The sequence below is a fragment of the Rhipicephalus sanguineus genome, chromosome 3, assembly GCF_013339695.2.
Source record: "Rhipicephalus sanguineus isolate Rsan-2018 chromosome 3, BIME_Rsan_1.4, whole genome shotgun sequence".
NCBI classification, from domain to species: Eukaryota; Metazoa; Arthropoda; class Arachnida; order Ixodida; family Ixodidae; genus Rhipicephalus; species Rhipicephalus sanguineus.
This window is the reverse complement of record NC_051178.1, coordinates 63,260,758-63,285,416: the sequence shown is the minus strand read 5'-3', so window position 1 is coordinate 63,285,416 and position 24,659 is coordinate 63,260,758. Positions and strand designations below refer to the sequence as shown.

General features: G+C 48.4%; 1 protein-coding gene across 3 annotated transcripts in view; it reads left to right on the top strand.

Moving 5' to 3' along the window:
• The window catches only part of LOC119386681 (protein dachsous-like), a 273,978-nt gene that overhangs the window by 74,489 nt on the left and 174,830 nt on the right, over positions 1-24,659 (top strand). For all 3 annotated transcript variants that reach the window (XM_049413214.1, XM_049413215.1, XM_037653972.2), the window contains exon 2: positions 11,164-11,343. In XM_049413214.1, coding sequence (XP_049269171.1) covers positions 11,164-11,343 — 180 coding nt within the window. The remainder of the gene's footprint in view (positions 1-11,163; positions 11,344-24,659) is intronic.

The following is a 24,659-nucleotide window of genomic DNA, read 5'->3' as shown; positions in this document are numbered from 1 at the left end:
GGTATGCAGCTGGCGTACCACGCGGAGGGACGTTTGTTCTTCAACGTCCACCGTATTCTCAACGAAACCACCCGAGCCCTATAGCTTGTTTGAAGGAGCCTTTATAGACTACATTCCGTACAAGAGCTGCACTCACGCAGGCTGGCAACCATGGTCTAAAACTACGCGGGGTCGCTTTGAAGGGTGACACTCTACCATACCGCGACATCGTGCCCTTGGCGAAGATTTAATATGACAACGTGTTCGCATCTGCCATTGCATCATGATCCTTCTGTTTCTGTCCAGAGTGCTCAGTGATGATAAACACAACGCTATCGCGTGTCCGCAGTTTTTCTAAGATAAAGACTGCGTACTTTGGCATGCACTTGTACATGCTAGTTGACATTATAATGTCCGGTGGCTTTTGGAGAGAGAAGAAGAGAGATTTAATGGTAGAAAGGCGAAATTGTCGGCCTGTGCCTCTGGCCTGCTGCTTCGCGATGGGGAACGACTTTGGGGAGCAACAGAAAATGGACGTGAAGGCAAAGGATGGCGAAAGCATGACGAAGTTCCTGAAAGCCGCACATTATACTGTTCTTGTGAATCGCGCACGTGCATGTTTGACAGTCTACATTTAGCTTTCTCGACTTCAGTGCAGCGTAGCCAGCACTGCGTCTATTGCGTGCATTATTTTTGTCGCAATCCATGCAAAAATGTCACAGAAAAACCGCTTCAGCGAGAAAGTAGGAACGGCACGAGGTCAATTAGTCGCCGAAACACAGTGGCGTAGGCAGAAATTTGTTCCGAAAGGGGGGGGGGGGCACGTCCTTGATCCGACATGCTATCCGGGCAGGTAAGTGTGGTCGAGTGTCATTTTGTGCTCTGGATCCCATGGGGGAAAAATTCGGTGAGGGGGGGGGGGGCACGGGCCCGGTGTGCCACCCCTTGACTACGCCACTGCCGCAGCATCCCCTTGACGGCAAGTTCCAAATTAGCAGAACTTGGGGCGATTCTCCGTACACATGCCGCACTGTCGCATGCGGAGCGAGTTACCTTCAGCTGCAGCCGCAAATGATCAGCACATCAGATCGTTGACCGGAACGGCGAAATCTTGTCCAGTGGCGCTCTTGTTACCGACCGTGCCACTAACAAGCATTATGTCACAGAACTGATAGCCGCGATTGTTGCTCTTGAATCATCCTGAATTGACTTGTACAGCGCGAAATACAACACGCGTGTGCTTCCAATAATAATAATTGTTAGGTTTTAACGGCCCAAAACCACTATATGATTGAGATACGCCGCAGTGGGGGGCTCCGGAAATTTCGGCCACCTGTGGTTCTCTAACGTGCAACTAAATCTAAGTACACGGGCCTCTCGCATTTTCGCCTCCATCGAAAATGCGGCCGCCACGACCGGGATTCAATCCCGCGACCTTCGGGTCAGCAGTCGAGCGACCCATACACCACCGCGCCGGGTATGCGTGTGCTTCTTTGTCGTCTGTGTTGCATTTCACGCTGTACAGTTCAATCCAAGATGAGACAAGGTTGAGCTGCTCTAGTTGCGATTTTATTACTCCGTTCATTGGTCACTTGTGCTAAGGTTTTCACGGTGCACCAGTGCACATGTCTGGTCCAATCAGAGCCAGATATCTGCTACATTGCGTCGCCTTTCCATAATGCACGCGCACGATCTGTCGGCGAAACTGGATATATATAAGCTTCGCCAACGTTTCCACTCCGGGGTGCGCAGTATTGTGCTACATATATTTGGCGCGGTTTTCTATCGCTCAGACAGTGAGCGTGGGTGCGTCCGTGGACATGATAAACAACGCTTTATAGTCAGGCAACCAGTAAGTAATCGACGACCTGGCTCAGCGTTTTGAACCCGACGGAGGCTGGGCTTATATCCCCTGAAAGGAAAACCTATAAAACGCGCTCCGAATCAAAACTTCGCAAGTCTGGCAGTTCAACGTTATCAAGCAAGCCTCGCCGCGGTCGTTCTTTTCTTCTCGTGTGATGGTTCCGAACTATTAACCGCTGCAGGGGCGGTTGCTTCGCCGTGACATCGTGATTGAAGGAGTGCGCGTAGCGTTTGCGGTGTAAAGCGTCTTGTATTTTTACCTATGCAGAACAGAAACAGGCCAAAGACTACAACTCGGTGTAGTGATGCAGATCGCTTTTTCGGAATGAAGCGCAATGCCCCCTCAAGTCCTTGCAGCAGAAAACAAAAAGTTCTTAGGGCGCTATAGGAATTCAGTCATCCTATACTCTTCTTCTTTTTTTTTTTTTCACCGCCTTTAGACACACCCTAGCTTGGCCGCCTGCGCTCTGTTTGACCGCCAGCGGCCCGCAGACCGAACACCTACCGTTAGCCAGAAAGGATCACTATCAATGCCGAAACTAGCTCTCGCGTGAAGTCGGGTGTGCGTATCCCATGCCAGGCGCGGGTTCTCCGCAAGCTGCCGCGATGCCTCTGGGATGGATTGCGTGTGATACTAGGAAGGCGTGTCACCCGACCGTACATATGCAGGCCAAGATAGCACGTCGGATTGGGTGTTTCGTGCGTGGCTTACCTCCATCAACACCAGACTCTATGGCCACAAAGACAAACGAATCAATAAATAAATAACCTCACGCAAAGGAGTGGCGCAGGTCCAACCACTGCGCATGTGCGCGGGCGCGAGAAGACTGCTTTTCTATACTTAGCCAATTTGGTCGATAGTTTGCCGTAGACAGAAAGAAAGAACCCAGGGGCTGCGCTTACTCGGTAGTTTAGCAGAGATCCTGACATCGCACCGTAAGGTAACCACATATCGATTCTCAGTAACGGGGCGGGGGCATTGTGCCCATTTGAAAGGCTATTCGAAGACATTGGTATTTCTAGAAGCATTCACTCGCTCTGTCACCTTTTATTCATTCGCCCCTTTCGATAGTGCAAGGCAAGCAGGCGGTACGTATATGGGCTAACCTCCCAGCCTTTCCCTCTGTTCTTTTTCCTGCTGCTTGCGAAAAATAGCCATTTTTATCCGTGCAGTTATTCATCGTTCCCGCTATTTAAGGTTGCTTCACGCACTTGTTCGCCATACTCGTATGCATCTTTCTCTCGCTTCAATGTCTATTTCTGTTGTTCTTTTTTTATTAACCTCTTGAAGGCAAGGCTGAAACGCTGGCCCTTTTACGAACAGTTTAGTTCACTAGCCTCCAGTACGAAGCATCCCAGGTCACTCCCACAGTAACTCGAAAAACCTCGCCAGGGCTCGCGAGCTCTTGCTTGGTGTCGCCACATCTCGAAAAGTTTCGCCACATTTTCAGTTCACCGTAAGAGAACCTAGTAGACGTGACACTCCAGTCGGCATATATATAGCCCCATCCAAACTACTTTTATAGCTGTCTGAGCTTCTGGCTGTTTTGATATGATATCTGTACCTTTACGTGCCGAAATCACGATAGGATTATGAGGCACGCCGTAGTAGAGCGCTCCGGAAATTTCGGTCATCTGGTGTTTTTTAATGTACACTGACATCGCACAGTGCGCTGGCCTCTATTGCATTTCGCCTCCCTGACTTTTTCTCTGCAAGACAACTCGTCAAAACGAGACAACGTATAGACCTGCATATTCTCGGCGTAACGAATATATGCCATAATGAAAACAATTCCCTTCGTACAGCAAACCTTCATATACCTTGTTTCACGGCGTTTCTGGTTTGGTGCACAATCAGTGGCACCAGTAAAGTTCAGCACTTCACTATACCGCCGGGACCGGTTCGCATTTGCAGTCACATCAAACCGCCATTTAGCGACTCGATAACGGTCTATCCACATATGAGGCCACATATTCTCCAGATGTAGCCTGGAGAGGTTGCGCTACAAATTTAGTTCTGTCTGGCCAATGCATGATTTCGCCAGAAGCGCATGCGCCCTGCTGAAACTCTTATTTGCTGTAACTGCTACACGAGGTGCCGCATAGAAACGAAGAACGAGATACTTGGATGACGCTAGAGCTTCGCCTTCATGAGTAGAACGCGATAGCGTAACCGCCTTCTCAGTTGCTATAGCCTTGCTTCGGTTCTCGGTGGATGCGCGTAACATTGGCCGCTTCAGACTATCCTATAGAATGCCTACTGCAAGTACAGCTGCGCAGTGTCTACTACGCCATAATTATTCATTTAGCGAATCAGCGAAGGGCCCACTACGCGTCCGTAAGGCAACACGCGAACCTATACGCAGCTTCTCACTTTGTTGATGCTTTTGATGATGATGATGATGATTAAATATGTGGGGTACGCTTTGTAATGAGTGGGCCTTTAAAACACCAGCTCGTTGCGCAATTCACATGCTTTGACGGCTGGCGCGATTCTACCCTTCTGCCACGCAACATTACAGGCGTTAAGGAGACTCCTCCTAGTATACATGACATTCGCATACACTCTAAGGCAAAAGGGTGTTAAAAGGGTGTGTGGTTCGTCCTTTTGGGGACTAATGGGGCTGCCACAACCATTAATCCCTTTAAGGACTAACGGCACCGGGTCTAACAGTTAGTCCCCACAATGGACTAACATTTAGTCCTCACATTTACACCTTACCGGGCAACTGTTAGTCCCCACAGATCACCTTAATGGACTAACATTTGGTCCTCACATTTACACCTTACCGGGCAACCGTTAGTCCTCGCAGTTGCACCTCGCCGGACCAACGGTCAGTCCACTCAAACGCTCCATTCGGATGAACTTTTTATCCCAGGGATGATTTTCTACAGTACTCTCCGCAAGACTTAATACTTTTTTCGCGTGTTTCTTTCCGCAGTGAGCAACAAATGCCGCGGAAAAGAACACGCAAGAGAATATTTAGTCATGCGTGTGTCACTGCTTTCGCATTCAATGCGACAACGAAAGACAAAAGTGAGACAATGAAACGTTTATTATTTCTATACATATGAAGTTTCTGCTTTCTTTCATTGAATTCACTACAAAATGTCCAATACAGGTCGAGCCGCGTTCTCATATCTCGTACAGTCCTTCTGTGAAGCTGCTCCAACGGAAGCGACAGATGGCAGTCGTTGTACGCGCCAGGGCACACAGCATTCTGCTCGTTGTGGGCAACGGCTGCATCCTGCAAAGCACAAAAATATTGCAAATATTTAGTAACGTGACAGCGAGGGTGAAGACGCTCGCACTGTGCAAATACGTGCAAGGTGAACTAAAACACGTCTAAAACATGGCACGCAAATAATTTCACCCCTGGGCCATTTCATGCCAACGTCCCAGCCGTTTTTGCGACCATCTCAAATGTTTTCGAAAAAGTCGTGCTAATATCGTGCACTGAAAACAGCGAATTGCTAGAATATTTCGGAGAGAAAAAAATTTTGGTCACGTGGGAGCGTTCCGAATTTCGCAGGATGTCGTCTGAGTGTGGTTTGTCAGAAAAATTATTCTGAGAGTATCTTTGCTTGCTTCAATACCAAATTTGGTTTACTTACTAAGCAAAGGTGTTTGTGTAAGGTGTTCAAAGCTCAATAATATTACTGCAATTTTTCTGCCACAAATGCGTCCAGAAAATTTGCCAAAATGTCCTTTGTTTGCATTTTTTCCTCTGTAATATTACGCTATGTATGAATATCTGAATAATGAATACTTACTCTACGAAAGGTATATTTTGCGTTAAAATTATTTTCAGAGTACTGCACTGCAGTCTTTAAATTTTGCGAGAAAAAATCGCAAACTTGAGAAATCATCATTTTGGTCCACATTGAGACGCAATTTACATCACGTGGTGCTCCAATTAAAAATCAACTTGATACCTCAATCGAAAGCAAATAAATAGTTCTTCTTATATGGCAAGTTTTATCATTACAATTTTTGTTTTAAGGAAGAAAATAATTTTTGAAATTGCCCATTGACGGCTATCTTCCCATTTGGATATGCGGCAGCTTCCTCTTTAAAGTGCTCCATAGACATCAATGGGGAATTTCAAAAATTATTTTCTTCCTTAAAACAAAACTTGTAATGATAAAACTTGCCATATAAGAAGAACTATTTATTTGCTTTCGATTGTGGTATCAAGTTGATTTTTAATTGGAGCACCACGTGATGTAAATTGCGTCTCAATGTGGACCAAAACGATGATTTTCTCAAGTTTGCGATTTTTCCTCGCAAAATTTAAAGACTGCAGTGCAGTGCTCTGAAATAATTTTAACGCAAAATATACCTTTCGTAGAGTAAGTATTCATTATTCAGATATTCATACATAGCGCAATATACATAGTAAAAAATGTAAAGAAAGGACATTTTGGCAAATTTTCTGGACGCATTTGTGGCAGAAAAATTGCAGTAATATTATTGAGCTTTGAACACCTTACACAAACACCTTTGCTTAATAAGTAAACCAAATTTGGTATTGAAGCAAGCAAGATACTCTCAGAATAATTTTTCTGACAAACAACACTCAGACGACATCCTGCGAAATTCGGAAGGCTCCCACGTGACCAAAATTTTTTCTCTCAGAAATATTCTAGCAATTCGCTGTTTTCAATGCAAGAAATCAGCACATTTTTTTTTTCGAGAACATTTGATATGGTCGCCGAAAGGACTAGGACGTCTGGCGTGGAATGACCACCCAGCGAAGCACAAAAATATTGCAAATATTCTGCGACACGTCACAGAGGGGATGAGACGCACGTACATGGCAAATACGTGCAAGGTAAAAACACACGTCTAAAATATGGCATGGGAATGATTTCACCGTGATGTCATACGTCATCAAAGACGCATTTCAAGCCACACAGCGCAACAAACACTTCAAGTGCGGCAGCCGCAGCCATCACGCGAGGCGCCGCCAACCACCGTGCCCCAACGAGACGGCGAGTTTTTTGCGAGCGGCGTCCTACAGCTCGAGCAAGCCCGTCAGCCGCCGTAGCCGCCAGTGAAACTCGAGCAGACCAACGCGCGAACGCGAAGCCGACACCACGAACGCCGCCAGGCTGCTTGCGAGCGAGCGAAGGGGAAGCCGACGATAACGGCGTCCAATTTCCACCAAATTCCTCTAGCGAGCACCAGTACAGCGAGCGAAAGCGGGGTCGACGCCGCGAACGGCGGCGAAATGCTTCCGAGCGAGCGTCGAGGAAGCCGAAGGTCATGGCGACCAATTTCCGCAGAGTTCCAAAGCGCTGCTAAAGTCGTCTAGCTGGAGCACCCGCCAACCCATGCCGGTGCATTTCAAGCGCGCGGCATACAATCGAGCTCGTTGCTAACGCACAGCGTTTTGGACGAGTCGCAAAACAGCGGCGAGGCCTCTGCCTAATATTGCTAATATCACGAGCTCGCAGCTCATCACCACAGCGAATCATCCGTGAGCGAACATCTGGGCAGGCGACGACAATGGCGGCCAATATCCAGGCGGTCACAAAGCACAGGCGAGCTCACGCCCAAGCCGGCCTTCGCGGTACATTTCGTGCGCGCGATATACAACACGATCGAGTCCCGTTACCGATAATCGCGATCAGTTTCGCGCACGCGATAGGTACGGCAGAATAAAGAGCGATCACTTACTTGTGAAAGAATCCAGCGCCGATTTGTGCCCCGAGTCAGATTGAAGTCATGGATCCGATAGGCCTACTGTCTTCTCGGCCGCCATTCCTAGCCGGTGGCGACGCAGTGCCGTGACTACGCCGGATATATACAGCACGGCGTCGCGACGTATCGAGAGCAGCTCCAGACTTCGTGGGTGTGGCGAAACGTAAAAGCAACACGACACACTCATCTACGCATACGTGTGTATCAAAGGCACCGAGCCGTAGTTCCGAGATCGGCGAACTCCGAGCGCGACACAACGAGCAACACGCCAGCTCGAACACAAGTTGGAAGACTGACCCGAGCGAGGAGGACGGGTAGTTCCCTTGACAACCGTTTGCACACGGCCTGCATCTCCCGCGCCGTTCATCCCTTTGCAGACTAACTGATTTGCACACCGCACGCATCCCTCTCCGCTTGCTCCACGACGGTCTAACCGTTCATCGCGCGCGCCTATTGGGCTCCTTTACTCCTCGTTCGGGTAATTTTGCCTTAGAGTGTAGGGTTTTTTTTTTCCGAAGCAGACTTAAGCAATGGCGTGTTCTGTGGTAGAACCCCTGCTCGCCAAGCAGGAGGCCTGGGTTCGATTCGCAGTCGGACCTAAAATTTCTATTATTCCTTTTATGTGCACCTTTCTTGATTTTTCGCTCACAACCAACGACGTCTACAGAGAACACCGACACCGACGCCGACACCGGAATTTCTACCAAACGAGCTTTAACGCTATCGCGGTAATAGATGGACAGCAGGGTGCTTGCCACGCGACATGGTCAGTTCGGATTCGTGTTCGAATAAATAAGTGCGGCATGCGCTCTCTCTGCCTTTGTGTATGCCTTGTCCGTCCCTCATAACGAAGCCTTCTCTATCTTCACAAAATGATCTTCTCGCCCCTACATGTCCCACTCTGGACAAGCGCCTCTGTCGCGTACTAGAACGACGCCTCGCTTCACGATAATTCCTCCTAATTTTGACTGCGTTTCTTTTTTCGCTTGTCTTTGCAATTTTCGCCATTTGCGATATCTGAGTAGCTCTGTATATTCGAAGTACGACTCGGAATGGGTTGAATGGAGGACGAGCGCCCAGCCCAGCCTGTGATAGAGTTCGCCGTTTGTTTTTGTTCTTGCATTTTTTTGTGTTATTATTCCTCGAATACGCCACAATTTTACACGCACGTGGGCAAGTCATACGCACGAACATGGTTTCCCGAAGGCTCCATCTTTGCAAACGCAGCGCTAACAATTATCGCGAGACGAACACAACAGGAAAAGCTTGAATATCGGTCGACTCTTCGCCTCGGGCGCCCGTACACGATGCATCCGCAACGTTCGCACCGCAAGGGCCTCCGAAACCGAGCCTGAGATTTTTGTTTCCCCCAGAGTCGACGAAAAATTAGCCCGCCTCCCGAGCGACCGATTGCCGCTCGTCCGCGCGCTCGTGATGAGTGCGCGCGCCCGTATCGCAACCACGCATCTTTCCTGAGAATGCCCTCCACGCCGCTTTGCTCGTTTTCCTCATTATAATCACGAAATGCCACCCCGAGCAGCGCCGTCCGTTCCTACCACGGCTGGAACTGGGTGGTCGTGTTATGTTCCGAAGGAACGCGTGCATACACAGAAGCTTCGCTCTTGTTGGTAGCGCCTTTCAGAAACAAGGGCGCACTCTCCTCGCCGATTGCGAGTTAAATTATTGTTCCTCTCTGCATCACACGGGATTGCCAATCCGCGCATGCGAGAGTGTATACCCTATAGGTTGCCATAGGCTCGATTCGATAGGTCGTTTCGGAAAGCATCTCTGCGTGCGTGCAACCACACCCGACTACGACAAATACAATAGCACGCGTGCTCACAATGGACTCGTGAGTATAAGCTCCAATAAATGCTACGGCGAGCGAGCTGTCTGCCCGGTCGCAGTCACGACTGCAGCGCGTGAACACGGATTAGTGGCGGCGATGGCAGTAGCAACTCTCTGATGTGCATAGCCGGCAATAGCCGAGGCGAGAAACGCCCCGTGTGAACGTGCTTCCAATTGCGCCTTTGCACTGACTCCCCCCCGCTCGCGATCGGGCGCCCGCAGTTCGCACGCACATATATACGAACGCACGTACGCAAACAAGCACGTTCACCACTGAATGATGTGATTGGGTAGGGGTGATTGGGTAGGGTAATAAAGCCTTTCCTGCTTGCGTGGAATGGCGTTATAGCAGGAGAACTTCGCCGTTCGTGAGACTGCATACAGTGCTCGTAAATTAGCTTCCTCCCGGAAGATTTCCAATTTTGCCTTTCTTTCGAACTTTTCTTTGAGCGATATCTACTACACTTTTGTTCACGCTTCGATATGTTCGCAGCGCTTTCGCATTGTCGTGGAGCACGCGCACACTCTTAAGCGATGCAGTATCGATCTGATGAGTTGAATGAAAGAAAGAAACGCTTGTCATTTCGATCGCCTCTCTTCGTTTGTTCGAGTATGGCGACGTAGGACGTGAGTAACCTGATTTTCTTACACAGTCCTTGTATCGCAGAAATATCCCGAACGTAGCAACAGAGGAATGGAAGAGCAAAGCATTAGGTCCCCTGATTTGTGGTTTCGATAGCCCTGTATATATGTACTTTTCAGTGGAGTCACAACAAAAGGACTTTCATTGTCTACATTAACTTTAATCAGAAAATGCGAAAGCAGGGGTGGAGACACTTCCTAATATTCTGGAGATTTGAAGTGGATAATTCCGCATTGTTCGGTTAATATTCCGTATGCTAATGGAGTGGGCCAAAAATTAGAGTATATGTTAAAGATCTCACACGAATGCTACGGCAATGCACACATTTTCTTCAGATTTCAGTAAATAACTTGGCATGTCTTTCAGGTGAGGAAAATTAGAAGTATAAGTAACGAAAATAAGTCTTATTGACATTGCCACTGAAGAGGTTGCTAAGGACGCTCAGTCATTATTCGGCCAAAAATGACGTCTTTACGGCAAACACGATACGCGACATAACGCTAGAAACCAAAGTCCTCACTGTTATTAAGCAAAAGACACCGAAAGCCCTGTTGATTCGTAGGGGTCTCGGGGTTATTTCTCAGTCAAGCAATCAGGCTTAATTCGAAACAACCAACGCCAAATAGGTTTCTTTCTTGAGGCGAAATCTCTGCGCCACCTTTCGCGACTCGAGAGGTTGAAGAAAGCATGCATGTACTACTCTGTCGGCTCTTGCTCTTAGTTGCATGCATTCACGCGAGTTGCGCGACGCAGTAAACAACGTTAATAAAAGTGTTCTATGCACAGCCCTTAGCGTTTCTGCTGACTTGCAAGCGCGATATAATAACGCGCTTTGCAACTGTTTTGCACGCAATTCTCGACAAAATGCACTGACGGGGTAAGAAATAAAAGAACGCGCGGTTGAGTGTGTAGAATACCGAAATGCTGCGAGAAGGGGGCCATTACTGCCGTCGTATATTTCATGAAGGTCCTGCATGTATTGCGACGCACGATACGCGTGGGCCACCACGAGAGCGCGCGAAGGGATCACAATGAAAACGTGGTCGTTGCCGGCGTGCGATAATGGTGCAAATGGGACCCCAGCGCATCATTCTCATAGCTTTCACTTTCTCTCTCTCCACAGGTGCGTGGAAGTGGAGCGGCGTCATGGCGGCGGCGGCGGCGACTTCCGGTCCGCGAACAAAATGGCGGAAGCCGGAGTTCCGCTTTCCCGGTGTCGGGTGGCTTACCGTGCACACAGCCCTACATCTGCTGGCGTTCGCCGAATGCCTGACGCCGCAGACCACCACTACGTCGAGTCAAGGTGAGAGTGCGGACTATTTTGACTTCGCCCAAGTGTGACGTCAAAGGACGCAAACGACGCCTGTAGCAAGGACGCAAGGGCTCGTCAAGCGCGCGTCTTAAGCGATAGATCCCTCTGCGAAATTACGAGCCTAGCAGACCACCAATCGCTTCTCTAGATATTTCAGACTGTACCTGTTTTCAAGCAGCAGCTCGCAATACCTGCATCGAGATTGACCCTAATCACCATTTTAGTAGAACCACCGTTAAATTATGTGTACGACAGTAGATGAGTTCCATGTCGTACTGAGGGCGGGGGGTCACAGTCCAAGCTTCCGTGGACCATAGTCCGAGATACGATCCACCAAGCGGAGCTGGCCCTGTGCTGTAGTTCGAGAGAGAAAAAAAAAGAGCAATACTTACATGTATTACATGTTTTTTTTTTTCGGCAGCATTGTATAGTTTTATCATTTCGTTGATGTAAAGCGCATGGCATCGCTTCTACAAGTGAGACAGTCTAATCAAGTGATTGTATAGCGCAGCTAATTAAATGGTAAGAGAAGGCGAAAGGCAGCGAAAGAGTAAGTAGTTTATGAAGCTGACAATAGTGGACGCGCTCAACTGGACAGAAAGATGGCTGCTTTGGTGCGGAATGGTCTCTAAAGCTGCAGAAGTAAGGTTGAAGAAGTAGATGAACCGAACAAAGTGCTATATAAAAAAAAAGAAAACACATCTATGTATAAAGGGAGAACCATATCCCATGCTGAAAGAAAATCTTTGAAAATACGTTATCCTATTACGCCTAGTTAAAAAGCAAAAAAGGGATCTGCTTTTTCGCTGCCTACTAAACGTGTCCGGACCGCAAGAAATTGCAGCTCAATTAAAAAATTTTCTCAATTGCATCGTGAATATGTCCAGGAAACAAACTGGCTAGACTTAGTTCTTAAGCAAAAAAAAGAAAAAAAATTGTGGAAGCGCTCTTCCTCTATCACCAAGGAAAAGTATTGTCGCCAAACCTGACGCTGGACATGATATTAGCGAAGAAGGCGGCCAATGGCCAACTGTTTCGTAGATTCGACCCCTGAGGTGTCGTTTTTGAGGCACCCCTCTTTCCAGCAACAAAACCAAGATGCTATGTTACAGAACGCATTCAGAATTGAAGACACAGCAGGAACAAGGCACTTACGTCGATAAATGTCTACACGAGCCTGCAAACATCCGGATTTCACAGAGCTTTTTCGATGCGCAAGTTCTTTGTCTTGTAGTGTGCGCGCGCTTTCTTTGAGACGTGTCGAACATCCCGAGCGGCTGGTATATTGTAGCTCTAAGAGCTGTATCACATCAAAATTGCGCCTGGAGCGCCTACAGGAAGCATGAAAAAATTAAACGCGTTGTCATCTATAGTTAATGCCACTGGTACACCGATGTCTGGTACCCATATAATTTTGCGTAACGGTAGACTACTAATACAGTGTGCTGTTACCTAGAGGTCACCTCGATTTCTCATCCATTCGAAGGCAATTCTCGTTTGCGGTGCAGTCGTCATCTACTGGGAAGAAGAGCCAGCACAATGGCAGGGCCACTTTCTTGATTGCCTGTAACCGCTGGGAAACACTCGATGTGGCCCCGCGAGTTCCAGGGTGTTTCCCGACCACTGCACCGAAGACACTTGGAAAGTGTTTAAACGGGCGCTTCCCACACTTTGCACTCGAACGCCTTTCGTCTGCTTCCCATGTCGGAATTTATGGGTGTCAATCAAGACCTATACTGTATGGGGCTGGGTTTAGTTCGGTGCAACACAGAGGTCCCCGCAAAACCACAGGAATCAACATCTACGCTGAAACAGTTTACGCTGCATCAACACGTAACAAATTGAAACAACGAGCAATTAAACAGCTTCCCCACTTCATCGTTTTGTATTAACACAAAATGTGCTTAAGCCGAAATTGTTTTCAAGGCAGAATTCATCACTGCTGGTTCAATTTTCTCATGCGAACAATTTTAGCGCTAGACGTTTTGTTAAATAGAAGCCCTGATGTCGCATGCATTAATGGCGAAGGTTTGCTTGCAAACCCCAAAGATCCCTTTCAATGAAAGGTTTTATGAACTTACATCTCAAGTCCCGTATTGACTGTCCCTACTGGGACTGAGACGGGTGCGCGACCCCGTCGCGTTCAGCAGGACCGAATACAGTTCAATAGGGACGGGGAACATACTATTAGCGAAGACCACCGACCAACACTATGAAGTTCTTAAGAAAAAGAAAACGAAACACTTTACGAATTTCCCCGCAGATCACTTGCAAACGTTCGAGCTTCTGCCTCCAAGTTTCTGTGCTGGTGGAAGACATTAAATTTAAGATATATGACCATGTTTGCAAGCTGTACCTAAAAACTGAAGGGGGGTAAATTTGCACACGAAATTAAAAATGTTGAGTTACATTGTGGACGAAGTCTTACAAGTACAGCCAGAATTCCCGTATGTGTCAGACTTTGTTATATTATTTCACAGAGATAAGAAAAAAGCAAGAAAACAGGGTCTGAGGGCATGGGTAAAAAATACTAAATAGCACTCGTTTTCTCGAGGTGGAGCTGCTTGTCTTTGTACCAACAGTATGAGTCAGTTCGAAATATGGAAGGTGCGGTGAAGTGCGTGATGACCTTGAGCCTTGGCTCCAATGCCGTCGCCAGTACCATGGCCCCTCACCCCCCACACCCAGCCCACGAAAGCAAATGCGAGAAAAAAAAAAGCTTTTGGCAACTAATTGCCGCCTTTCAGCCGCGGCACGTATTCGATACCCACGCTTTCATTCTTTGATATGTTACTTCGTCAAACCCAAACATCGCAAATGTTTGCTCGCACGCTCATTTTCAGACAGCTGCGTGATAGGCGACATCATTCCATATTATTTTTTGCGGAGAAAGCAAATACAGCGTGCTTTATGTCACGTATACAAGCACACAAGTTTCTTATACATGCTTGCTGTCAGCTTCCAACATAACTCGCCCGTCATTCCGTCTTTTCGTAAATTAAATTCGCACGGAGCCTATTGCACTGATCTTGTTTTACTACGCAATCAGGGGTTTCAGAGAGAGCGATCTCCTGACAGTTATTCCGCAGGTGCCTCTTGCTGCACAAATCAGGCCAGTGCGCGTTGAATTACAGTAATCCGAGGCAGTGATACGGGAGGGTGCAAGTCGCTCACTTGCGTGACACCTAATTTCCTGAATGCTGTTGCGTGTTATGCTGTTATGCGCATTCTCCTTTACGAAACCACATGGTTCTTGGCTCGATCAGCAATGCACCGCCTTACGTTGCTCTGTTTCGAATTATTTGCTTTTGAGGGCTGAGAAATTACATACCTTCAATGTCCCATTCCCATTATTCTACATCATAAAAAAATGAATAAGTGATCCCGTCCGCTCAGTCCGTGGGCCTTGGAAAATCAGATATCGGGCGGGTATAGACGAACAGTAAATTGTTTTTATTATTGAGCAGAGCTCTTCTGCGAGTCGGCTGTGGCAGGCCTTTGAGGAGCGGGTATGTACAATGAATTTGCTCGCTCTATGACAGGTGCCAAACAACACCGCGATCGTGTCAATCCTCAACGACCGCTTCCGCCGAGAAAGCGAAGAAGGCGCGAAGGAGGCGAAGCGACTCTCGTTTCTTGGGCGTCCGTATAGCGTCTCTCAGCTGCGAGTCCGACTGACTCACTTCATCCCCCCATTTTCGCCCCTCGTATCTCCAATCGCAACCTGGATCTGCAGACGCGAACGGCTGTCGCGATTCAGCGCGAGGGCCGTCCCGCGCTCGCTGCTGCCCGCACGCTCGTGCTGGACAGCCATAACGACCGGCTTTTTCTCTCTTCCACGAAGTTGCGTGCTTGCGCCAGCGACAATGGAGAGCAACTGACCGCGCCGAGGCGCTGCCCTGCAGCGCGAAGCCGAGGAAACCCGCATTAAGTGCGGCGTCTACGAGGCAAGAAGAGCGATCTGTACGCGTTGGCTCGCTTGTCGGTATCGCGTGCCCCGCATGCGCAACAAAAGCGAAAGTATGCGTCGTACGCGCGGCCGGCGGCGGCGCCCCTCAGTTGGGCGAGGTCTGCGGGTGCTCCGACAAATTGACCGCTACGGCGGCTCGGTGAACTCGAAGAGAGAGAAGAAGTGGACCCAAGAAAACTGTGCCTCTGTGTCACGTGACTGCACCGCCATGGTGTGGGATGTCTTGTCCATTCGTTATGTCGAATTCACGGGGCACGCTTCGTTACCGTTTACCGGCAAGAACTTACGGCCGCCAACGACTCGAGCGGCCTAGTGTCGCCCGTGTGTCAGCGAGTATCCGTCTCTCGCCCCGTTTTCATTCGCTCCCGTTAGCGCTGCGCCGAGAAATGTGAACGAGGTTTGAACAATGTATTGGCAACGGACGCGTACACGCAAGAGTACATTATTCGCGCAGCTTCCAGCGTTCGGGGCGAGGCTTTGGCGATTCGCGCTCGAACTGCTTCGTGTAGCGTTTGTCCCGATTGTTTTCGTTCGTCCGTGCACTGCTCGCTTCGCGTTCGATCGTTCTTTTCTTTTTTTTTTTTTTTTGTCAGTTGAGTCTAGCTCCTCCCACAGAAGCGTGTGTCCCAGAGGCTGGCAGCAATGGAATGCGTGTCGCGTGGTTTCTGACGAAAACGTTGTTTCGCCCGTGAAACAGGTCACTGGTCGCCGCTGCATGCGGTTACGCTCCTTTGTTGGCTCGTTAACCGTATAGACCAGCATAATGGTGACAGCGCGAGAAGCGCGGCTCTCTTGCGTGATAACCGTGTTTCGGCGTTTTGAAAGTGAACGCCGCATTGTGATATCTTGGAAAGGTTAGCCGGTTGATAAAGCACGTTAAGCTCCGGTGCACTGCGCAGATGGTAGCGACAGCTGGGCAGACATTCGGCGTCCTGTCAAGTGCATTCTCGTTCCGGTTTGCGTTCTTTGAGAAGTTATTTAACTCAGTTCGAAGTGTTCTGACGCAAACTTTAATTATAACTTATGGGCTCAGGGCCAAATGTGGGCTCAAGGCGGGGCTTCGAGCCAGTGGTCCGATTGAGCCTTCGGAGAGAGCACAGGCGCTGTGACAAGAAAAAGATCTTTACTACTTGAAAAGCAGGGTCCGACTGACTGGCTGTCGTGGCGAAGGGGAGCGCGAGCGCAGCTAGAGCATGCGCGTGCCCAAGGGTTCAACCTTGTCTTCCTCATTTTTGATGTCAGCGCTTCCATAAGTTGAATATAGTTAATGATAGTTATACACTGTGGGCAGAAGCCGCAGGCGCTCCTTCTTTTTCGCTGGCGCTCCTTCCTTTGCATTTTTTGTATTCCTTAAATAGATGGTCGTGTTCTGAGAAGTCACCGGATACTATAATAGAGTGCCGTTGAAACGGGCACAAAATCAGCCATCCAGTGTCAACCGAGTGCTTTCCCATCCTTGATGCTATGGCGTTTTAGCGACCGAGCAGCAACGTGCGCATGGTTCCCACGGACCTATCGCTGTCAGGCCCGATTGTTTTCCGTCTTTAAGCGAACAGCAAAATGATGTATGATCTCGAGGACCCAGCGAGCCTCTGTAAACACGGTGAACGAGTGTGCACAGGTGAGCCCGCAGCACGTTCGAATGGCCTTCGCAGGTAATGAATCGACCGCGCGGTAATTAAGCACCGACAGGCAATGGATGCTCACTGTTGCTTGTTGCGAACAGCTTGTATCTCCAATCACCTTTTCCCGTTCTGTTTCCTCGTGTGTGCATGTACTCATGCGCTGCCATCCAGCTAATGTATATGGGCGTTGCCGGCTTTCACATTTGCGCGACGACGTCAGAGCCGCCTACTGACACAGTGCACGTGGTCCTCATTACGCATTGAAGCAAGGTACGGTGAACATGGGCTCGTGCATTTTAATGAGGCAAACGAAGCATTGTATAACACATGCTTTTCATAAAGTTCCGCCACGCGTGACCTGAAGTTCTTGTGTGACCTTATTATTGTCATTTTATTAATGACGCTCAAAAAAATAAAAGTCGGTCATAATAGCACATCTTGAGTGAGTTCTCCGCCTGATCTATGTTGCGGCTGAATGTTGCTATAGAAAATTAAAGAGAAATCTTGGTTCATATTCGCAAGAAAGCGCGTACACTAAAAGCGTTTGGAAGAAAATATTTGAGGCAGTCCTGATCCAGGACATGTCATTATCAATGGCGACATAGTGCACTTATAGATAGTGCACTTATGGAATAGTGCACTTATGGAAAAAATAGTTTCTTTGATTCTGTCCCTCGTTTTCTGCCAGAGTTCTCAAGCTACTTAGTTTTTGTTTTTATCGAAGTGATAGTGAATAAAGCGACTTTACATCACTGTAAGAGTGCAAAAAGCTGTACCGAAAAAGAAATTCCGCGAAAAAATATGTCGCCCTTCGTTTACGCCACCAGCAATTAATTTCGGCTTACTTTCACAAGCCTTGCTGTCCAATCCGACATTCAGTACTGGTATCCGATTCCTCCGGCGTACATTGATGAAACCGCATCGTCGCATGCTTTTCACACATGCTCAGAGAAGGTTTTTGATGTTATTTTGTAACCTGCGAAAGCTTGTTTCGGAGACTTTAGTATCGAAGAGCATATGCGGTGAAGCACTATACATCGGAGGTTCGTTCTCAGTGGCTGACAAACGCACGTATTTGATTCAGCGACATCAGTCAAATGAACTGGAACACCGTGCCCTACAATTTACGCCGAAGGAACTGTCCCTGCTCCAACCTCGCGCTGGGCGCCTGACAGTCTCAAATTATGTAGTAAATCATGTTAGGCTCATTGGCAACGCTCGTGGCTCACTGAGGGCTTGCACCAGAACCGGCACAACGATCCTATCCGTATTCGAAGCACATGTATACGACGTGACGCCCTGAAAATCCATCCCCATTGAAGACGGCGGCCCAGCGGCGCTAATATTTGAGTCACTCATCAAACCCATTGGACCGTTAAGCGCGTGCGGCCTCTTGTTAGGTTTCTTAATGCGAATGTTGCTTTATTTTCTTCTTCTGAGGCCGAATGCACGAAGGTTCTCGCTGTCGAGATATGTTCGCCGTTGGCTTGCCGCTTTTGCTGACAATTTGTCCAGCCCGACGATTGGCTCAAATTTTCTCTGTCAAAGAATTCGAGTGTGGGTTGTTTTTGGGAATACGGGCCCAGACTGTTTTACGTGATTTGACCCGTGTTAACGAAGACGTTTGTTCACTTAAACTTTTTTGCAAGAGAATTTTCTGACCAATCACGGTGTCGTGCATATTATTGGCGATTACGTCCGCCCAATGGCAGGCAGTGCCTACGAACGAAAAATCTTGCGAGTTCAGCGAACGATCATAGGGGCGTCTGTTCTGCAACCGTACGCGGTCGAACATAACAATAATTAATAATTTCTGTGGTATTACGTGTCAAAGCCACGATATGATTATGAGGCACTCCGTAGTGGCGAGCTCCGGAAAATTAGACCACCTGGGGTTCTTTAACATGCACTTAAATCTAAGCACACGGGCCTCAAGAATTTCGCCTCTATCGAAATGCGGCCGCCGCGCCAAGGATCAAGCCTGCGTATTTCGGGTCAGCAGCCGAACACCGTAACCACTGTACTACCGCGGCGGTCCAGGCGGAACAAAACAAGGTCTTCGTTCTATCGAACGGCATGTAATCGAATCGGCTTTCATCATTTGTAACACCCTGAGTTTAGTGCGCGCCCATGCGGCGCATGCAAGCATAAGTGCCTCGGAGATTATGACGGCACCACCACCTCCGCACTGATCTTTCTCCGCTTCACTGGCTCCATTTCAGAAGTGATGGAGCACCCTGGATAACCGTTCATCTCATCCATAAACTGAGTATAACCTCCCAGCGCACCAGGGCGTAACGCGATGTGCTCGTGCCACCCTGACACCCTTAGAGAAGCGCTTAAGAACGGTAGCACCGCGGGTTTTCGGCCGTGGAGCAAGTTTAGCACGTCAAAGTGGATGAAAACATAAATACTATGATCGGATCGGCTCAAAATAAAGATGGGAATAGGTGACGCTATCGTTAACGCCGGTTTCACATTCCTAAGCTGCTATTCCAGCTAGTAGTAGCGTATGTTTATACAGCTGCATGGAAAGGGACGAGAAGCGAGGGGTGCGTCTTCCCACTTTGCATATATTTACCGGTGAGCGTTCCATTCGCGTGATTCAGTGTGGAATGCGAAGTTTTGAGGCTTCGTACTTTTCAGACACACGCTATTGATATCCTAGCTGTGATATCAATTTATTTACTTGCACAATGTGGGCACATTGCACGAACTCTGTGCCCATAGGCATGAGCCGTAGAGGCATAGAGCAGGGTCGTAACAACAAGGCATGTTCTGGTTATTAAAGTGGAGGCCCGACAGAGCAACTCGATACAGCTAACAAAAAAAAATGAAAAGAAACTACGAATAAACGTGGTAACTATTGTGCATGAATATTATTCTGGAAGCATTTTGACGCAACAGACAACGCCAATAATGCTCCAAAAATATCATAGACACGCAGTAGATTACACAAAGTAATCGCAGCATAAAAGATTTTGCAAGACCAGCGATTAGCAAACTACGCATTTGTAAAGTAACAGGATCGTAACTGTTAACGCAGCTTTAATAGTTACATTGTCAGGAAATCAGCTTCAAGAGATTTCATCCGTAGGTAGCTAGAAAGAAGATGTGCTCGGTGAGACACCTAAAATGTTCTTGCCTTAATTCGCTTATAGTTATTTGCAACGTATCAGGCATCTATCTTAGACACTTGCGTCTAAAATACCACAGATCATTAAACTTTCCGGCTTCTATCAAGGAACGTGAGTCTCACTTGGTAGCCGTCTTTCGCACGATTATGCACACTACGCAATTGTTATCAGCGAGATAAGATATATTCCTTCGCTGAACAGACGTCGTTCTGGCTCTCTAACAATGGGACACGGATCTGTATAGCAATGAAGGTAACTAGGTTGAGTTTAACAAGAGAGGCTAGCACTAATGAGTATGGATGAGCAGTGAGCACTGCAGAAACTACTATAATCACTGAGACTCTTCGCTTTTGTTCCCACCGCAGCTCTACTAAAACACGAACGCGCTAATTTGATTTCAGAACGGGGAAGAGAAACCGGCGGCTGTATTGAGCCACCTGTATTGGCTAGTCTCCGGGATGGCTTCATACCGCCCTCTCTCTCTTCTAAAAGAAGAAGAAAGAGAGAGAGATAGAAACGGCCTCAAGCGCCACGCCCTTTAATTAAGGTTCAGAACACGCATTGTAAGTACGTGCCTACGGTGGCAGGCTGAAACTGCCGTGCAGTGAGTCAGACACGATTGGTCGGTGTATTCGTGGCAGTTTATGTGTCACGACAGCGGAGTTAGCGTACAGCCTGAATCACGTTCTCTGAAACGCCGTTTTCGAATGCACGAGGGGCGGCTTTTTTTTTTTGCAGCACGCTCCAGTTTAAAAATCGAATACGCATGCAAGGAAGTGAAAAAGGGGAAGGGCGTTGAAGGGAGAGTAGCGAGAAACGCGCCAAAAACTGCCCAGCCCGGCGGCATTGGCAGAAGCTGGAGCTACGTCAGAAATAGATTTCGTGTCACGGACCCAGTGTTCCGCGTCGCGTGGCGGCAATAAAAGACGAAACAAAAGGAGGCACCACTTGGACAGAGGCGCGCCGTTAACAGCCTTTATGCGAGCACGCGGCGAAAAATGCCTGCGGATATGGCCCGGTCTCTGCGCGAGGAAACGGCCGCTGCGACCGCGAAATGCGCGTATGCGCTCTTCAGCGCGATGCGAAGGTCGACGCCTCCACGGTAGCGGGTGCACCGTGGGACGTTTCCTCGACGAAAGTGGCCATCTTTCGCTACCGCCTCGTTTCTGTTCGTGTGATTCCCACCGTCTCTTGTTTTGTTCCCTCTTTCTGCGCCGGCGTAAATTGATTGTCATTGTGCGGCCGGGTATTTAATTATGTTAACCGTCTACGCGTTCCGTGCGCTCGCGTGCTAAGAGCAATATATCGGGACACTGCCATCAAGGGGAGTGAAAGAGAATGTGTTATTCTGTCGAAAAGGTTAAGGACAGAGACGGGAATACATGTGGCATAAGAACCGCTTGTTTATCAACTACGTATTTACTTGAAAGAACGTGAGCTTGGGCATGTTGGTTTTTTGTGCGCTATAGGTGTTAAAAAAAATACTGACTTACTTCCACAAATGAGGAAGTGCAAAGACAAAGTATGTATATGATGTCGAGACCAAATTACTATAAAAGCCGTGGTACCCGAGAAAAGTATGCACAGCCATGCAACCTGCAATCATACGAATTCATTGGTTCAACTTGCGCTCGTACAGGCTGTGCCATTTGATAATTTTCTGCATACCATACGATGATTTGTGAACGATTGTTTCTTCTTCGTGGCATCTATCGTGTCCACAGTTTTTGTTCGCAACTGTCATACGTGGAAACAAGCACTAAAGGCAATCCCGTGACTTTGTGCACGTTCGATTTTGAAGCACGTTGCAGGCGCTTTTATTCTTTTAGGCAGGCATAGACAGACATGCCATGCTTGCACATTTATTGCGATCTTATATAGGCGAGTCCAGGGTTCTACAATTGAGGGGGGGGGAAGGGGGGGGGGAAGGGATAAGCTTCACCATAGCGCCCCTACTATTTCCAAGATCCTCCCGCTGAGGACCTTATAATCTGCTGACACGAGGAAATAAGGGGGCGGTGAGGGGGTTGAGAGCCCCCCCCCCCCTCCCCTGTCACTACTGTGCACACGCCTATGCGTTCTCCCATACATCTAAGTCTCGTGAACCTTCCTTTCAATCTATTTAGGACACTGCCCATAGTTGTTTACACAAACCATTACACAAACCGCGAGAGTTTTCATTGCGCGGTGCGTTCTGATCTATCGACGTCAATGTGTCACGACGAAGAAAGCACGTGGCTCCTATTGCGGCCGTTGCCAGCAAAGTGACTCTCGCCTGCAGTTGAGTGACCTAATGTGAATGTCGTCGTCGTGATTGTCTGGGTCGACCGCTCTTCGAGGAGGACGATGATGCGCCTGGCGGTGACGCAAAAGACAAAAGGGGGGGCCTCGCGCAGAAAAGAAATAAAGAAGAGAGGAAAGATTGGGTCCCCCCCGTGAAACGGGAAACGGTGCTCGCCTCGGTGGAAAACAATGCGCCCGATGTGTCCGAGAGGCACGCGTGGAACTTTCCGTCTCTGGCACGTGTGCACGAGTTTACACACACGCAGTAACCGTGTTTCACGTTCGGGATTCAGAGCTCAGCACGCCAGGGGATAGGGAAATAAGAAAGGAAATAAGATATGCTCGACAACCTTGGCGTATGGTGAAGCTTGCCTCACCACCCCTCCCAGGAGGACGAGTACACGCATTCCGGGGCCAACGGCCTTTAGAAACGACGCGAGTCTCTCGAAGGACTTGAGATGGCGATTGGCGTAGCGGGGCCTGTGGGGTGGTGCATGTATATGCTGGCTCTTCTGTGAGAATTTAGATCCGCGTCCGTGTACTGACTACATCGAATTGCAACAGAAACAACTGCGACAACATTTGTGTTGCCGCTATCACTTTGCTTTACTGCTCAGACTACACAAGTTAGCAGGAACGCGTTATTGCTTGTTTATGCCGTCGCAAACACGATAGATTGAAAAACGTGTGTGTGTGTGTGTGTGTATGTGTGTGTGTGTGTGTGTGTGTGTGTGTGTGTGTGTGTGTGTGTGTGTGTGCGTGCGTGTGTGTGTGTGTGTGTGTGTGCGCGTGTGCGTGTGTGTGTGTGTGTTTGTGCGTGTGTGTGTGTGCGTGCGTGTGTGCGTGCGTGTGTGTGCGCGCGCGCGTGCGGGCGTGCGCATGTATGTATGTGTGTATGTATGTAAAAGAGAAAGAGAAAGAAAGAATGCATGCCTTGAGGTCAACGAGAAGCAAAACGTCAGCAAAAGTGGAGTTTTCGACTGCGTATGAACCATATTACTTGAACCTTTTATGTATGTAAAAGAGAAAGAGAAAGAAAGAATGCATGCCTTGAGGTCAACGAGAAGCAAAACGTCAGCAAAAGTGGAGTTTTCGACTGCGTATGAACCATATTACTTGAACCTTTTATGTATGTAAAAGAGAAAGAGAAAGAAAGAATGCATGCCTTGAGGTCAACGAGAAGCAAAACGTCAGCAAAAGTGGAGTTTTCGACTGCGTATGAACCATATCACTTGAACCTTTACTGACTAGTGAGCAGGACAAAAATTTACATTATCGTAAGTTAACAAACGTTGCAGTGAAAAGAAATTTTGTGACACTGTCAAAGCTCTCACTTACAGGACTTGTACGAAAGTGTTGGGAATCTAGCCGTCAGCCTCACAAACACGTCATCTTCATCTGTCGGACTCTTTGGTTCACAGATCATGTCAGAAAAAGCAGATCTGCTATTTTACCGCTGCAGTTTTCCCGCTGACATTCTTAGCTTCAACAACTTAGAATAGTAGCGTAAAAGCAACAGCTGAAGGAAAGAATGACTTTCCCGGTAAGACGCTATCCAGCAACACAAGATGCAATGGTTCCTCGAGCATATCACATGTACATTACTTAACTTAAGCTTACCCACCAAGATTGTACTAAATAAAAGTAGTCCCCAGGCATCGAGTGACTGTACGTAATGTTAGAAAAAAAATAAAATATGTAATTTCTGCTCTTCAAATGTTCTTAGGCTCCAATAAAACTTCAGTTCCATAATTTCAACGCCGCCACTCATGGACCCGATCGCAAACGCTCAGCGTGGCCTTTCACCCCAAGAGGACACGCCCCACTTTTTAAGCGGCATAAGCGCGTGCGTATACACTGCCGCGTATCTTGCATTCTTCGCTTTGTCGGCGTGCGGTACTTACACCGCAGTATAATGACCACCGCTTTTCTTCGGCGCTTTCGCTTTCGTAGATGGCTTCTTTTGCCACGGCGCCTTTCGACGTGTGAGTCCTGAGCATGGATCCGTGTTGTCCGTATGCGGGCATACCCGCGTACGCACGACGTACCGTGCGGAGTGGGTCTCCGTCGCCGCGTCCGGACCACCCGTGTAGTTGCAACGGCTGCGACCCCTTCAGCTCACGTGCCCTGCCTCGGCATCCCTCATTTTTGGACGTTTGGTTTGGCCTACCCTGCTCGGAAGAATGTGGCTCTCCGAGCACACTGAGCCTAATCCACGTGGCCTGGTGAAAGCGACTGGGCGGAGAGACCACCAAGAATCGGCGGGAAGGCGGCGAGGTAGGTCAGCAGTGG